This window comes from Sebastes umbrosus, chromosome 5 (assembly GCF_015220745.1).
Source record: "Sebastes umbrosus isolate fSebUmb1 chromosome 5, fSebUmb1.pri, whole genome shotgun sequence".
Taxonomy (NCBI): domain Eukaryota; kingdom Metazoa; phylum Chordata; class Actinopteri; order Perciformes; family Sebastidae; genus Sebastes; species Sebastes umbrosus.
The window spans coordinates 7,217,692-7,234,758 of NC_051273.1; the positions used below are offsets into that span (position 1 = coordinate 7,217,692).

The window sequence follows — 17,067 nt, forward strand, 5'->3', positions numbered from 1 at the left end:
ATTACGAGAATAAAGTCATAAATTTGGGAGAAAAAAGTCGGAATATTACGAGAATAAAGTCATAAATTTGGGAGAAAATTTTTTTAATATTACGAGAATAAAGTCATAACTTTATGAGAAAAAAAGTCGTAATATTACGAGAATAAAGTCATACATTTACGAGAAAAAAGGTCGTAATATTACGAGAATAAAGTCATAAATTTGGGAGAAAAAATGGTAAAATTACGAGAATAAAGTCATACGTTTACGAGAAAAAAAGTCGTAATATTACGAGAATAAAGTCATAAATTTGGGAGAAAATCGTAATATTACGAGAATAAAGTCATAAATTTGGGAGAAAAAGTCGTAATATTACGAGAATAAAGTCATACATTTACGAGAAAAAAAGTCGTAATATTACGAGAATAAAGTCATAAATTTGGGAGAAAATCGTAATATTACGAGAATAAAGTCATAAATTTAGGAGAAAAAGTCGTAATATAATGAGTAAAATGAGTAAAATGAGTATAGTGCAGGATAACTCCAGTAGCTTAGTCTATGCAAGTGCACTGTGGAGGCTAGAAGGCTGATGAACTATAATTCCTTTCCGGATATAAAGTATGTTTACATTGTTGTATTGCTACTTATATATATTTTTTTATTTCAAAATGACAGTATACATAGTAACAGCAGAAAACATTAAAAACATTTACATACAGAAGAAGCATAGCGAAAACATAAACAAAGAGCTGTGCCAAACATAAAATAAAAATACAATTTTATAAAATAAAATGAAAAAAAAGACCACACGAGAGTATGACAATAAATTCACTTAAAAACTTTAAAGATATTGCATACATTCATTGTTTTCATTGCTTTTTTGTTTTGTGAGGAAGAAATTGTTGACCAATAAAGATCCATTTCTTTCATAAATACAAAGAAAGGCTTTTTTTTTGGTAAATTTACACTTGTGAAGTATTGCTACTTATATAGGCTGCCTACTTCTTCCACCAATGACTGTGTATTTCGTCATCAATAGATGGATAGATAGATAGATATATTGATAGATAGATAGATAGATAGATAGATAGATAGATAGATAGTAACTTTATTGATACCGAGGGAAATTCAAGTTTCCAGCATCACAGTTCCATAGTGCAAAACATGTTAGTAAAAAGGCAGTAAAAAAGTTAGTAGTGCAAAGTACAAAAAATATACCAGATATAAAAATACAAGGAGATGAAGAAAATTGTTAAAACTGAATATAGTGCAGGGTAACAGCTGTGATACAGGACTATTAAAAAGTGAATATAGTGCAGAAGAGACTGTTAAAAATGAATGAAAAAAAATCTGAGATTTCCAGAATAAAGTCATAATATTATGATGAACTATAATTCCTTTCCGGTAATTTTTGTTTTTTTTGTTGTACCACTATTTGCATATAAGCCACACTCACACACTGCACCCTCTGATTTCATCACTCTCAGTTTAGGGAGTGGGCGTTGTAGCTCCGCCCACCTTTGCTTACGACACAGGCAGCGTGGCGGTCGCACAGTTTCTTGCGTCGGGAGCGCGCGCTCCCGCTCTCTCCCGCCGTCACCAGGCAGCAGCAGCAAGAGGCCAGTCACACAGAGCGAGTCCAGACCAGACGGAGAGTGGACGTGCTTCTCCTACAGACACACACAGAGAGAGAGAGATCACACCATCTACTACTACACAGCCGAGCCGAGCCTGTTAGCCGCGTTGCGTCTTCTGCTTTAACCCGAACCAACCAACCAACTCTGAATTCACATTAAATATGTCTAATATCGTTTGCTGTCAAACGCCTCAGGTAAGACGTGTTTCTCTGTGTTTGACGTCATTAGCAGCAGCAGCAGGTTGCCTAGCTATAGGAGGCTAACATGCACTAGCTTCCTCTCCATCTCTCTGCTTTGGCTCCAACTGGGTGTTACCTCGCTTGTAAGATAACTCTGCTTTTATAATTGGTGTAAAAATGGAGTTATTTAGATTATAAAGGATGTTTTTTGTTGCTGACCCAGTTTCTTTTTGTACAGACTATAGCTATATGCTTTCTTTCTGGCACACAGCCAGACATCATGGCCCTGCTAGCAGAGGAGGAGGCATGCAGATGAATGACATTGCTTTGCAGCGAATAGACAAACACTAGAGATATACTAGCTTGGGGGAACAATTGTAAGACTTGTGTAGCATGATGGGTACATCCTGTCCTTTACTCACCCCTCTCTCCATTTAGTAGAGCCATTACTGTGTCAGATTTGATGGGCTGTGACCAGTCTTGTTTCTGTCTTAGCAGTATTGGCTGTACTGTATTGATTGTCTAGTAAAAAGGAAATTGCCCTAGCCGATTCAGATTTGCTTAAGTGCTTTATAGTCATGGTAGTATTTGATCTACTGTGCTTTTAATCTGGCAACCACGTGGAAAATTTACCAAATAACATGCAGTGGTTTTATGAAAAAGGGTGAAAAAATCATTTAGCAGGCTCTTTTAAAGGCTTATCCAATAGATGATTAATAAATCATCCTCACTGTCTTGAGTGGCCATGCTCAGATATTCCCCGCTTTACTTCCTTTACATGGAAATGAGTCAAGCTAGTGTCTCTCCTCTCTCATGTCATGGTAGTATTTGACCTACTGTGCTTTTAATCTGGCAACCACGTGGAAAATTTACCAAATAACATGCTGCAGATTAGTGGTTTTATGAGAAAGGGTGGAAAAAAAACATTTAGCAGGCTCTTTTAAGGCTTATTCAATAGATGATTAATAAATAATCCTCACTGTCTTGAGTGGTCATGCTCAGATAGTCTTCTTTTTACTTCCTTTATATGGAAATGAGCCAAACTAGTATTTGAAATGTGGCTGTACTGTATCGATTGTCTAGTAAAAAGGAAATTGCCCTAGCTGATTCAGATTTCCTTAAGTGCTTTATAGCATGTCTCTCCTCTCATGTCATGGTCATGGTAGTATTTGACCTACTGTGCTTTTAATCCGGGTCTTAAAATGGCAACCCATGTGGAAAATTTCCAAATAACATGCAGTGGTTTTATGAAAAAGGGTGAAAAAACATATAGCAGGCTCTTTAAGGCTTATCCAATAGATGATTAATAAATCATCCTCACTGTCTTGAGTGGTCATGCTCAGATAGTGTTCTTTTCACTTCCTTTACATGGAAATGAGTCAAGCTCGTATTTGAAATGTGGGTGTTTTCCGATTAACACATTTGACGTCTTCCTCATTTTTATTGTTCAGCAGAGTCTGAGGTATTATGGTATCTCAGTTCTGCTAGTGCTTTGATCAATTTTTATATTTTTATATAGATGCACAAACAATACAATGTTTACTGCCTCCTTCATTTTTTTTATTGTCACACCTTTTTAAAAGGTTCCCTTGTTCAAGACGTGTTAAATTTGAAGCAGTAAATTTCCACACAGTTAAAACTGGGTGAAATATCCAGCAATGTCTCTCTTCACCACTGGAGGGGGTGTCTAACAAGCATTGAATGTTCAGAGTCAGGCCTGCACTTTTGTGACTGACTAATCGGATGGAAAAATGGAGAGAGAGAGGATACATTCAGGGCTACCCTCTGTGACAAAGTTGTGAACAATCTCACTTGTTCTCTTTGGGGCCTTTGTTCTCGCTCCTTTGTTGACTGTTTTTCAAGCGTACGCCCAAATATCCACATTAACGGCTCAACAAGTCTGCCTGGCTTTTTTGTCTACGCATAAATTCCTATATACCTGGTCACTGACCTGATTCAGCACTGTTACTTCCCCATTCTCACTCTAGTTTTTGGACATGTGTGTCCACATGAGTCACCAAAGGGTCAAACATTACTCTGTGTAAAAGACCGAAATGAAATACATAGTCAGCATGTGATATGCTTAACAACAGTTTCCATGTAGCAATACATCCTGATTGCCATTTGCTGGTTCCCAGAGTAACACTGATTATCTTTGTTAGATTATTATTTAATCACAGCTGTGAGTAAGGCAGCAACTCGATTTTGGAGAATTATCCAGAGAGCTGAGCGAAGTGTTGGGTTTGGTGTTAGGTGGAGGAATGAGACGGGAACAAGGCAACAAGCGAGCATGGCGGACGCAAGCATGTGGAGGAGTTGAGCTTTTGAGCCTTCACAAGGAGTCTCCTGCCAGATGTTGCATAACTGCCTAAAACTGGGCCAGTGTTCCCTCCATCCACACACACACAAACACGGTGAATTATAGCTTTCCATGCTGTTCAGTGCGATACAAAAAGACCATATTCTAGCATGCGCCATCGTACTTGAGGAGCATTTACCCGTAAAAATCTCTGGCACACTTACCAGCAGTCTTGGCTCGGTAGTTTTACACATCCGCCTTTCACACGTCTTTGCCAAACCCCAAAAACAGTAGTGCAGCACGGGCTGCACTTATGCTCAGTGTGTGTTTAACTTTCACACTGCACATGATTAGCATCTTTCTGGATGGAATACTCTCTAACAAAACTCATTTGACAGTGACTGCTGTCAAACAGTGCAAGGTACTTTCTCAGAGCAAAGTTATTAAATACCAGCCGCGACAGTGTGTGCTGGTCACCTTGTGAGTCTGTGTGTGTGTTGAATGCAATTATTAACTGCCAAATACAGGGACGCTAAATGTTGGCTGTGGCAGGTAAAAACTTCTGATCTCCTGCTACCATGGCAGATAGGTTCTCCTTTTATAAAGAAATATTATTAAAGTTAAAAATTGTCAGGGATTAAGGTTACATGATATATTCCATATTTCTGCTGTCTGGTACTACTGATGGTGTTTACAATTGTAAAGCGTTCTACATAGATTTCAGAAGAGGCAGACAAAAAAAAGAGTGGCCGGTAGGAATATTCAGTGACCCGGTCCCTTGACCCTTTGCATTGTGCTTTGTAAGTGTCGCCAAAAGGATAAAGGAAAAACAAACAGGTTAAATGCAGTCTGAAGTGAAGTTATCCGATGCAAACATAATTCCTCTTTTTTTCCTTCTGATACTTGTCTTATGAAATTCACACTGCGTGGTTTTGAGTTGAGTAGGTCACTAGATTTGAGTATTTTGTTATTTTGTTGATCTGCCACAGGACACACTTGTACTGTGTGTATTTGTGCTTTGCGGGTGATTTTAAATATAGGATTGATGGTAGTATCAGGTGGCTGTCTGACATTCAAGTCATCGCCTTACATAATAAGTGTGGGGAAGGGTGATATGCAAAATTAGCTTCTGGCGCATTGTGAACTCATGTTGTAATTTACTTGTTCAACTAGTTGCTTGGCGTATTTAACACTGGTGTTAAGTTATACTGAAAAGGAATAGCTCAGGGCAGCAGAAAATAACTGTGGCTTTTCAAATGCACTGTAAGACATTTTTTTTTTCAGCTGAATACAAATCTTACAGAAAAAAACATTTCAGTGTAAAGCTGCCGTTCAGACATGGCCTTGGGTTTAGAAGAATGTGCAATGCCTTTCCTTCACACCATCTTGACTGTGGATAAGACGGTTCCAGCAGCATACAAAGAGCATACTGTTTGTCTGCCCCGATGTCAGCCTGGATGTCTTTTACATTGTCTGTATCATGCTCGCAGCAGCTGAAGTCTACACATGGATTGTGCACAGTGCAACTACACTTGAAACGGTTCCAGATAAAGCTCCTGTGAGGCTAAAGAATACTTTAGAAATGAAAAGTATTTTGTTTTTATATTTTTGCTATGTGCCTAACAAGGAGATTGTCAAAGGAGGCCTGCTTTTATCTGTTACAGGGCTTTTAGGCTTCAGTACTAATGTTGTTCTGCACACTAACTGGAGGACTTCACTGAAAAAATTCTTGCACAATGATTCACATGTGGCTACTGAATGTGCCACTGACAGCAGCTAGAGTCACAAGTACATTACATGCGCTGCAGTTGAGTAAATCACAGCTTTTTCTAATGAGTTAGAACTGCATACGAGTTGGATACAGAGCACTCACACAAAGCTGGGCTGCCCAGGAAAGCAACACATGTCACATGGAGGAGTGTGGATACAGTTTCAGACTATGGCCAGCTGCTGTGGTCTGTCCTGTCCTCTCCACATTTGGTACAGTGATAAAACGGTTGGGACTGCAGTGTAATTCATTCGCTGAGCTTCAGACTGCAGATGGCATAGTGGTGAGTTGGTTAGGCACAGCGTTACGTCAGTTGTGGTCGTTTTTTTTTCTGTGAACATCTGATTGGTACAAGTGAGCTCTGTGTGTTTTTGTTTGGCTCAGTTTGGGCTGCCGGGAGGCTTTACGGCTAGTTAATAGCAGGATAAAATATCTTGATGGGGGAGATATGGGATGGATGATCTCTATTGGATGTGACATGCAAGTGTGGGTGGGTGGGGTCTGTGAGCCAGGGTTGCATGGTATATTGAGAACAATGATGGCCAACCACAATTCATAGCAACAGATAACAGACCATCACTGTATCTCACCACCTGACTGGCTGTGGATACTCTTGTCACAAGTTGTTCCCTCCTGCATTTTCCTTATATGACATTGGTTGAATGAAAGGGTTCCTATAGGGAGGAGCCAGTCAAAGGGGCTCATCTTATAAGATAGAGTTGAAGTGGAGTTGCTTCGGAGAGAGTGAAGACAGAGCTCAAGGCATGAGACGGATTAAACGGTCTTGCTCGGCCTGGTGGGACGCATCAGCAGGTGTGGAGATTTAAAGCGCTAAATGGAGGGTGTTGTAAGGGAGGAGTATCGATGGCATGGGCTTAGCTACCAGTGCTGTACGCCTTTTCGTTTATAGCATATTGGGATAAAACGCTGAATCATTCTTCCTGAATTCAATGAGGATAACGTGATCAGATGAAGTGACCAATGTATCTTGAATCAAATAATCTATTCTTGAATTTTTGTATTCATGTGGGGAATATGGAAACATCGTGTACTCTGCTGCATGTTTGGAAAATGGCTTGTGAGAAGGACCCTGGAAGAGGAGGGGGGAGGTAGTGTTCTCAACTGCCATACCGTGCGCTAGGTTGCCTTGATTAATTTACCACGTGGAACTGACTCATGCTTGCATTGCATGTGTGCCAAGAATCGGCACTCTCGCCACTTCAAAAAACTAACAAACACCTTTTTTTTTTCTCTTTCTCTTCTAGGTTATAATGTATGACCAACACAGAATAAGTACAACTCTATAGCCAACGGGATCCCGAGGACTTGATTACAGTCGCTTCAAGCCTGATAGTTTGTCCGTGCGGCTGCTCCCCCTCTCCCTTCTGCTCACGCCCGTCTAGTCAACTGGCATTTCTTCTAACAACTTCCCATCCCTCTCCTCGGGTGAAGAAGACTTGAGTTCCACTGTGATCTCAGTCTGCTTTGCCTACTGCCTACCTTCGGTTCTACTCTCAGCAGTGGTGCTTCCCTGGATTTGCATTATTCTCTATTAGGTAAGGCCATGACTAATGCATAGGAGAGATTATAATGCACAATACACATTACAGGCACCTAATCCTAATCCTCTCTCTGGTCATCAATTACTAAAGCCAGCTATTACAATGTTGCACGGCATAAAGCATGTTGGACAGCGTACAGAAGACAAGCATGCTGGGTATTATTGCTTTACTTGGCAAACATTCTTTTATTTTTTTGCCTTTCCTCCTCAGGCATACTATCAAAATTCACCAAGATGATTCCAAACGGTTATTTGATCTTTGAGGATGAGAGTTTTCTGGATTCCACCGTGGCCAAAATGAACGCTCTGAGAAAGAGTGGTCAGTTCTGCGATGTTAGACTTCAGGTATGGTTAATGCAAACACACACACTCAAACACCTTTTCAGAGAAGCCACAGAGTCACTCTGTGAAATTTAGGAGTAAGGCTGGGCGATATGGCCAAAGTCTTTGATATACTGTAGGTCATTTCATATCTCGATAACAGAATATATCACGATATAGCATGATTCCTGATAATAACCACATGGTAAAGCCTATTTTTGCATACTCCTGTGTCAATTAAATACATGACAAATAAAATGTACCGAGTATTTTCGCATTTAATGAAGAACTTAAATGCAAAATTAAGTTTCAAGTGAAATTATAGAGGAAAAAGTAAATAAACATTTCCAGCTATACCCCGACTATGTTTATATGCATGCACACAAATGCGGAGTAATCGGATTAAGATAATAGTTTGATTTAACAACACTGGGGCAGAAATATTGGTTGTAGCCACGAAAGAGTTGAACAATTACGCTGAATGAATGACTGAATGAAGAAAATCTTGCACACTGCTGTTGGAAAACACTACTCACATTTTTATTTTAAACATTTGGTTTTATGCATATTATGGAGAGAGAGAGAACTCTGTCCTGAGCTGTATGCACTATTGTATTCTGGGTAATGTAGCTTAAAGGTTGGAGAAGCTTGTGACTAGAAGATTGCCTGTTGGAATCCAGTTTGTTAATCACATTGTACTGAGTTGTAACGTAAAGTGTGATGTAAAAATAAAAACCGCAATCTTCAAATGATATTCCCTCAAAATATTTCACATCAGATTTTCTGAGAAATTTGGGTTCGTCTGTGATTGTTATTATCAATTTAGAGGACACAATTGTATATCATGAAATCTCAATTCTGTATTTGATTTCAGCACTCATTGAAAGATGATAAATATATCATTGAGTTATCGCCCAGCCCTACGTAAAAAGCTATGGTGCATCGTCAGGGATAAAATGACAAACATGTTGATTGAATAAGAAAACAGTTTGAGATGCACAAGATGTTAGAAATGACACAGCATAGTTCACTGGGTGGTGAATGCTAAGTGTTTTGTTCAACTGTGTGTGCGTCAAATGTGAGTGTTTCCTGTTATGTTTCCGTTGCTCTCTTATCTCAAGTGTGTGAACCTGTTCCCACCATTCATATAATACAGACCTCTGACAGACAGCCAGCCTGACATTTAGATATTACCATTGAGGCACAAGGGAATCAAATGGCTTTGATTTTTAACTATTGATCATGTCGCTTTTTATCACAAACATTCTCTCAATCAATATTGGGTTTATTTCTTTAGTTTCCTTTAATGCGTTAATACTAATAATCATGTTTGGTAGTGGTTGTTTCCCTTTAACAAACTCCTAAGCATCCTAATCGTTTGTCTTCTTCTTTCCCCTTCATTTGTCCAGGTGTGTGGTCACGAGCTGATGGCTCACCGTGCTGTGCTGGCTTGCTGCAGTCCCTACCTGTTTGAGATCTTTAACAGTGACATCGAGCCTCACGGAGTCTCACATGTCACTTTTGAGGACTTGGACCCAGAGGCTGTGGAGATCTTGCTCAACTACGCCTACACTGCCCAGTTAGTAGCACTTTGTTCTTTTGACCTCTGATCTTATCACAGCAAAATTGTCAACTTGTGAAAATGATTGACAACCTCTTATTCTTTTTGTCTAAAGGCTAAAGGCAGACAAGGAACTGGTCAAGGAAGTTTACTCCGCAGCCAAAAGGTTTAAGATGGAGCGAGTCAAACAGGTGTGTTTATAATCACTCTTACTTCCCAATGCAACAATTTTGGTCACACAGGACTTTCACAGGTTACAAAGAACTTAACTTTTTTACTAACTTTAACATATCCCATTCACTTGTCAGATTTGTGGTGACTATCTGCTGTCTAAAATGGATTCCCAGAGCGCCATCTCTTTCCGTAACTTTGCCAGCTCTATGGGAGATGCCAGAGTTTTGGCCAAGGTGGACGCCTTCATCCAGGACCATCTGCTGGAAGTGTCCGAACAGGAGGACTTCCTCAAACTTCCCCGCCTCAAGGTACCGTCTTAAATTTGCACATATGCTATAATGTTTTTATAGTATTTTATAGTCCGTTTAAGTGGCACTAGTAAATTATAGATGATTTGGCAGAGTTGGGGCCGTTCTCTGATCATACAGTAAATGGATTAAGCTTTGTATTTTTACCTTTCTGAGTTTGACATGAGATTAACAATACTTGATGTGCCTCTTACAGATTCCCCTACAGCTAAAGCCTGCTGAGAATCTATTTAGGGCAGGGGACTTAAAACATATACAATAGTAAGGCTTAGCGTAGGCGGGTTACAGTGCATAGGTATTTGTTTAACATGAACACTGCACCAGGTACTTTACGAGGTAACTCTCTGGTTGAGGCTGTGCCAGTCTGATAAATCTAATGAAGTTGTTGGGTTGGAATACAAATATGCACGCTGTTTTACCCTGATTATCATTAGCTGGGAGCGGTGCTGAAATGATTAGTTGATTGGTCAGAAAATGGGTCAGTAATTATTTGACAATGAAACAACTTTATTTATTAAATACTAATCTTTTGTTAATTAAAGCTTCCCAAATGTGAGGATTATTATTTTTGTTTCTAGTTCCATGTCTTTGTAAATGTAATACCATGAGGCTTTGCTAAATGAAAAATGGTGTAATTAAAAATATCTATTGGTAAATCATTTAGTTTGTTGCAGCCCCAGTTGGGGGTTAAAGGTCTAATGGGTTATAGTTTAATTCTCTTGAAGTGAACCACAAACTTGACCTGTATTGATCATTATGAGACATGTTGATGACTGGCAGTTTAATCCTGCCACTATGGTGAAATTAAGGGATTATACGGGTAATGAATCACACGAACCTGATTCTAAGGTAAATTAATAATCAGCCGGTAAGATCAAGTTTTCCCGTCAACAATAAGGGTCATGGTATTGATTTCTTTGGTTAAGCAGTCACTTTATTCCTTCTGTGTGTAAATCTAACTCCTGTTTCATCCCCTTTGTGTGTTTACAGTTAGAAGTAATGCTAGAAGACAACCTGTCCCTGCCCAGCAATGGCAAGCTCTACTCCAAGGTGCTCAACTGGGTGCAGCGTAGCCTCTGGGAGAATGGAGACCAACTGGAACGACTGATGGAGGAGGTCAGTACCCGGACGTGCAGTCTAAACTCTCAGACTGATCTTCATTCCCACCCTGCCCCCTTTCCCCCGCCCTCTGACTCCTGTTTTTGACGTTAAGAAGTCATCAAGGGGGCTGAAGTAGAAAATGGCATGCCACTGTCATGCTGCTATGTCAGGATTGTTCTTTTCTTTTCCTCTGATTTGTTGAGGTTTTTGCAGTAAGAAACTCTGTACCCCTGAACCATACTACAAATTAGAGGTGAGCAGAAAAGAGCTGCTGTTTGCTCTTGTTTTTTTGTCTCCACTGTTCTCTTTTGGGAATGTGGTTGGTTTACGTTCAACCCTGTGTTGAGTATTACACTGCTCTTCTCCTTTTGAAACACAAAAAAACCACAGGTTCTCAATGGTGTGACCCTCGATTCTACTGTCTCACTGCCACTTTACTATCTGAACAGGTGCGTGTTTGTTGCTCCAGCACTAACAGCCACTCCTCCCCGTTGATTTATCTCTCTTGTAGGTTTATTAGCAGCAGCAGGGGACCAGACTGAAGAGCCAGGACTGAGCCACCATGGTAATGAGTCAGAGAAAAGAGAGGGAGGAGAGGAGCACTACTGCCTCTCAAGCAGCCTCTCTTTGCAGCCAAGCAACACTGCGCTCCCATATGTCCATGCCACATATACACATGCATCCCATTTCTGCAAACCTTAAGCAATCGATACATCTAATTGAATGCCCATTTACTGCACATAACAATATATTCTCATACAGGCCTACTTATCTACTGGCACATCCAAGAACCACTAGGCATTGGACAGAAAACAGCATTGCACATAAGCATAATGATTTGCACAGCACAAATATTGTATTTCACCTGACTACGAATGAATGATTAACCATCCAGGTGAAATTATGATTTCATAAAATCATAAGAGCGTTTTGCTTTTTTTCTCATTTTCTAAAATGTGCTCTTCGGATGGGAAATTCAACACATTCTTCATTGTATTATTTTGTCTGGCCTCGACAGAACACATGTGGTTTTGCTTTTATTTCTTGCATTTTATCTATAAATGGGTAATGTTCAAGATTAGCTTGATAGTTGTTAGAGCGGCACAACGCTCTATAGCCATCTGGATTTGACTGCCCGTTGTGGCCGCCATCACAATGACTCAACTTGTTCAGCTAGAGGAGCGGTTTCCAAGCAGCAGAGGTGGAAAAGAGGAGCACATGCAGCCTCTCCTTCTCCTTCTCTTCATTCTTCACAGAAGATCTTTCCAGATGCAGCCTCTCATTCTTCACCAGCTCCCTCTTTTTTTAGATGCAAATTAAGGAGAGCCACTGTGCAATACCTTCTTGAGCTCAAAACCTCTTAACCCGCTCTATGCAGTGGCAGCAGCGTGTGTCTTTTTAAAGGAAGCTTTCCATCCAAGCGACTGAAGAACCAGGCCTTCTTCGTCCCCTCCCCCTCTTCCTCTTCGCAGCACTGCCCCCCTCCACCTCCTCCTCCTCCTCCCTTCCCTCCTCTCCCCCTTACGGGGTTCTCAGTGTGTTGCCATGGAGACAGCCACATGGGTGTGTTGTTCCTATTTGTCTTTCAGGTGCAAACGCTGTACTACTCTCCTGACCATAAGCTGGTGGATGGAGGGCTGGTGATTGATGGGCACAGTGAGGTGTTTGGTGGCGAGGAGGACCACCTTCAGTTTGTGCAGGTACTCAACAGCTTGTGCCTGGCTTCACCGTAATGACGTCTCTACCACAGTGTGTAGCTTTGTTGTACAGCTTGTGCCTGGCCATGCGTAAAAATACTACACAGCCTGTGCCTGGCAAGACATAACCATGGCTCATTTAATACCACAATTTAGCCTCAGTGTAAAGACTAGCACGTAGATTAGCAAGAAACGAGCTATGATGCCTGCCTGGCTATGCTGTTGAGCATATATTAAAACCACACTTTGATTTTTTTAAGCTAATCCCAACCAGTTGAAGGTGGGCAGTGATAGCTTTTTACCCTCTATTTTGAGTTGTGACTGAACTGTGTGCTGTTAGATCCGATTGTAGTGTGGTCTTGAGACTGTAGTTTGTAGTGCTGTGTTGTTGGCTTCAGATGGCAAACATCTACATTAGACCAACTTGGTCAAAGCACACTTTTGGGTGTGATTACCTGGTGTTGGATTACCTGGTGTTGTGGCCACTGGTGGGCCTGTGGTGCAAGCTTGGCTTCTGTAGCTGCACTGTGCTCTTGCAGAAGAAACCCGTGCGGGAGAGCACCCAGAGACAGATGAGCTGCAGCTCCTCAGGAAGCCTGTCGCCCTCCAACCAAGCAGCAAATGCCCCGAAACCGCCCGGCAGAAGAGAGTGGAAGTACATCGCCTCTGAGAAGACCAAAAGTAAGCGCGTGCATGAAACTACGTGTCATTTATCACAGTACAATCAGAAAAAAAAAAATGTTTAAAGATACATTTTGTGCGCAAGTCCCATCTGAAATCTGAAAACCTTTCCCCCTCAAGTGGCTCTAACAATCTCCAATCTCAACTCTAGACAACACCTACCTGTGTCTGGCTGTGCTGGACGGTGTGTTGTGTGTGATCTTCTTGCACGGTCGCAGCAGCCCCCAGACATCTCCCTCTTCCACCCCCTGCCTGATGAAGAGCCTCAGCTTCGAGGCCCAGCCCGAGGAGCTGGAAGAGCAGCCGCTCTCACCCATGCATTACGCTCGCTCTGGCCTGGGCACCGCAGCCCTGAACGGAAGACTCATTGCAGCAGGTTAGCATTAAATATGGATTATTAAATCATGTGAAACGTGTATAAAATTGGGGCTATAAGGAGGTTGGGAAACATAGGAAACAACATGCTTCTCTCTTGGCTTAGACAAACTTGCCTTGGGGCGCTCAGTGTATTTCATGTAGCCCAAGTGCCGTCAATGTCTACTCCAAACTTTTCTGGGCATCAGCGTCTTTAAAAACTTACTGTTTATAAATAGGGATTGTGTAAAATAAGTGACATGTTGCATCTTGATGTCCCTGCAGGAGGTTACAACAGAGAAGAGTGTCTGAGGACTGTTGAGTGTTACGACCCCAAAGAGGACCGCTGGACCTTCATCGCTCCCATGCGGACTCCAAGGGCTCGATTCCAGATGGCTGTGCTCATGGTACAGTTTACTATTCATCTTTTATCTCAGATTTATTGACTCTACAATGACGTGACATTTTGAATATTGGCCTGGGAGAGCACCTATACAGTGTTTAAACAGGTTTCAATTGTCTTGTGAGCTGTATACTTGCGAGCAAATACTTGCACGCTTCCCCTACTCCCTGAACAAATAGTTGTTTCTAAATTCTGTTAACTTAATGTCAGTAGGTCCTTGTCGTTCCGAGTACATATTGTCATCTAATGACTAGTTTATTTACAACTCACAGGGTCAGCTGTACGTGATTGGAGGATCAAATGGACATTCTGACGAGCTGAGCTGCGGGGAGACGTACGATCCACATGCTGACGAATGGGTTCAAGTGCCAGAGCTGAGGACAAACCGCTGCAATGCAGGTCAGTCCCTCCTGCAAGGAATCATTAACGGATTATTGAATTTAATGGTTTTTTTATCCAGGAAAATGCTTAGACAGATAGCTCATTCCTGTCCTCTCTGTTTAAAGGTGTTTGCTCATTGAACAACAAACTCTACGTTGTGGGAGGGTCGGACCCCTGCGGGCAGAAGGGCCTGAAGAACTGTGATGCTTTTGACCCTGTGATCAAAACCTGGTCCAACTGTGCCTCCCTTAACATCAGTAAGTGTTGACACTCTGAACCTCCCCTTTAATACGGATAACACGGTCTAACCTCAAGCATCAAGCAGAATAATATATTTTTCAGCGGGCTAACAAATGTCTGTGTCTTTTCATATAAAGTTTTAATCATTCCCTCTGGAAAAATGTGATTGTTGGAGCAGAGAGAACATTATGTTTGAGAATTAGATAACAATTCATCAGAGAACAGCTCGGGCTCCTGCGATAGTTGCAGCCTGAGGGGGGAAATTGGAAAGTTGTATTCATTAAGCAAACTTGTTTTCAGGGAGGCACCAGGCAGCAGTGTGTGAGTTGGATGGCTTCATGTACGTGATTGGAGGGGCGGAGTCGTGGAACTGCCTGAACACTGTGGAACGCTACAACCCCGATAACAACACCTGGACCCTGATAGCCCCCATGAACGTGGCTCGCAGGGGCGCCGCCGTTGCTGTCCACGCAGGTTAGCACATGACCGCAAACCGCGGAATCAGCTGCACTTCTATGGCAGCGCCTTTTATTGTGTGTGTACGGTACTAGATACATTATGTTGTGTGGGAAACGGACTTCTTATCAACATGTTGACAAGAAGCAAACTAAGTGTTGATTTGGGTGATTCAGTTTTTGTCACTATGCCGATACTAATGTCTCCCACTGTGTCTCCAGGCAAACTGTTTGTCGTCGGCGGCTTCGACGGCTCCCACGCGCTCCGCTGTGTGGAGGTGTACGACCCCGCCCGCAACGAGTGGAGAATGCTCGGCAGCATGACATCTTCCCGCAGCAATGCGGGCGTGGCCATGCTGGGAGAAAGCATCTACGCTGTGGGCGGCTTCGACGGGAACGAGTTCCTCAACACGATGGAGGTGTACAGCCCCGAGACGGACGAGTGGAACGACTGCACCAAGACCCTGTCTCCTCTCTCTGAAGACTGAAGAGGGAGCAGACAGGGCGGAGGGAGGAAGAGGAAGAGGGTCGGGGGAGTTTCACAGTGCTTCACCGTTTTCCAAACTAACAGGCTTAGTGACGTAATCGTGTTTCGTGATGTTCTGTGTGTGTGTATGAGCGGATATGTGTGGGTGGGGACGGGGGTCGTCGGGATGAGGGGTCTTCAGTGAAGACTGGCTTATATTTGGCGGGAGGGGAGGAGGGATGGGGGTGGGGGGGTTGTTGCCCAAAGCAACATGACGCCTTTGCATATTGCATACAATGTTTTTCGTGCTGTATATATTTTGTTTCTTCCTCATTTTGTCATATGCCAACATTTAATACACATTTAGTGCTTTTCTTTTTCTCTTAGAGTTGAAATGTTTGTCACTTCGAGGGTTTTCAGACGAGCTAACAGTTATTGGCAGTATGGAGTGGTGACAATTGAGTTTTGAAAGTTTTATTTAAGAATATTTCTGTTGTGGAAATGTAATTTTTGCTCACATATTTAAAGGTCAGTGGTTTGAAGCCTTACTCAGAGTGTGAGTTCAGAAACACCTCATGGCTTTTTGTGTCATTTTAAACAAGCTGGTTTGCTTTTTGAATCTTAAACGATGGCCTTTTTTATATTTTTTATACACTGCTGATTTACTGATAAAATAAAATTAGTAGCAGACAGCTTAAAGTCAATGAATCTAACCAGTGCCAGTTTTAGTATTTCATTTTTGTTTTTGTGCACACACCACACACGCACAACCATGCTTCTGCTAACCAAACTTTTGTTATTGTGGTTTAACTAATTGATGTATGTAGAGATGCAGTTTACTGAAGATCCTTTTTTTTTTTTTTGTGTGTTTTAAAGTGTCAGGCATTGGCAGATTCATCTGGAAGGAATGTTAGAAGGATAAAATTATCACATTTGTAACATTTCTTAATTAATAAATCATTTAAATCTGATATTTTTGTCTCCAGCCTGCTTTCTAAAATAGACGGTTGTGATTGCATTATAGGCTTCAGCATTTCTAAGTCGTAGATCAGCAGCTGGTGCTTCAAGCCTTGACTAAGTTTCCAACAGCTGATTTGCCGACCCTAAATTTAGACTTTACTGCCACCCTCGTCTTCCCATGATCTGTCGAGTAATTACGGTCTCCTGGTCACTGCTGTCTGAAGCTGTCAGTGCCACCATTTTCCTCAGGGACTCCCACGCTAAACCACGTTTTTTCTTTCCGCTCCTCTAAGTGTCTTTTAGGAGAGATTATACTAAGCTGGCTAACAGACCTCAGCAGGAAGGGACGACGACAGTCACTCTGGGCTGTGGGCGTGTTGAGAGGGGACCAGCTGCATCTGCATGACCTCAGACATCACTGACTGCCAGACAGTTTACTAAAATCCCTCACTTGCACTCATTCACAAGTTAGCCTCTGATAATCTGCTGACACACCTGGCAGTCACAGCTATAAAAATAAAGGCAGCAGATGGGCCACGTGC

General features: G+C 41.8%; 1 protein-coding gene across 2 annotated transcripts; it reads left to right on the forward strand.

Annotated features, from left to right (window-relative positions):
• The first annotated feature begins 1,560 nt into the window (after nucleotides 1-1,560).
• On the forward strand, nucleotides 1,561-16,536 carry ivns1abpa (influenza virus NS1A binding protein a). 2 transcript variants are annotated; one of them, XM_037771170.1, is made up of 15 exons: nucleotides 1,561-1,810; nucleotides 7,128-7,418; nucleotides 7,635-7,768; nucleotides 9,154-9,323; nucleotides 9,421-9,496; nucleotides 9,614-9,787; nucleotides 10,778-10,903; nucleotides 12,478-12,588; nucleotides 13,125-13,266; nucleotides 13,418-13,642; nucleotides 13,906-14,027; nucleotides 14,296-14,422; nucleotides 14,530-14,661; nucleotides 14,945-15,118; nucleotides 15,322-16,536. In XM_037771170.1, exons 3-15 carry the CDS (start codon nucleotides 7,658-7,660, stop codon nucleotides 15,585-15,587), a joined length of 1,956 nt encoding a protein of 651 aa, XP_037627098.1. In that variant the 5' UTR covers nucleotides 1,561-1,810; nucleotides 7,128-7,418; nucleotides 7,635-7,657; the 3' UTR covers nucleotides 15,588-16,536. The 2 variants fall into 2 exon arrangements, with proteins under 2 accessions (XP_037627098.1, XP_037627099.1); XM_037771171.1 differs by lacking the exon at nucleotides 1,561-1,810 and adding an exon at nucleotides 6,525-6,675.
• Nucleotides 16,537-17,067: the final 531 nt, after the last annotated feature.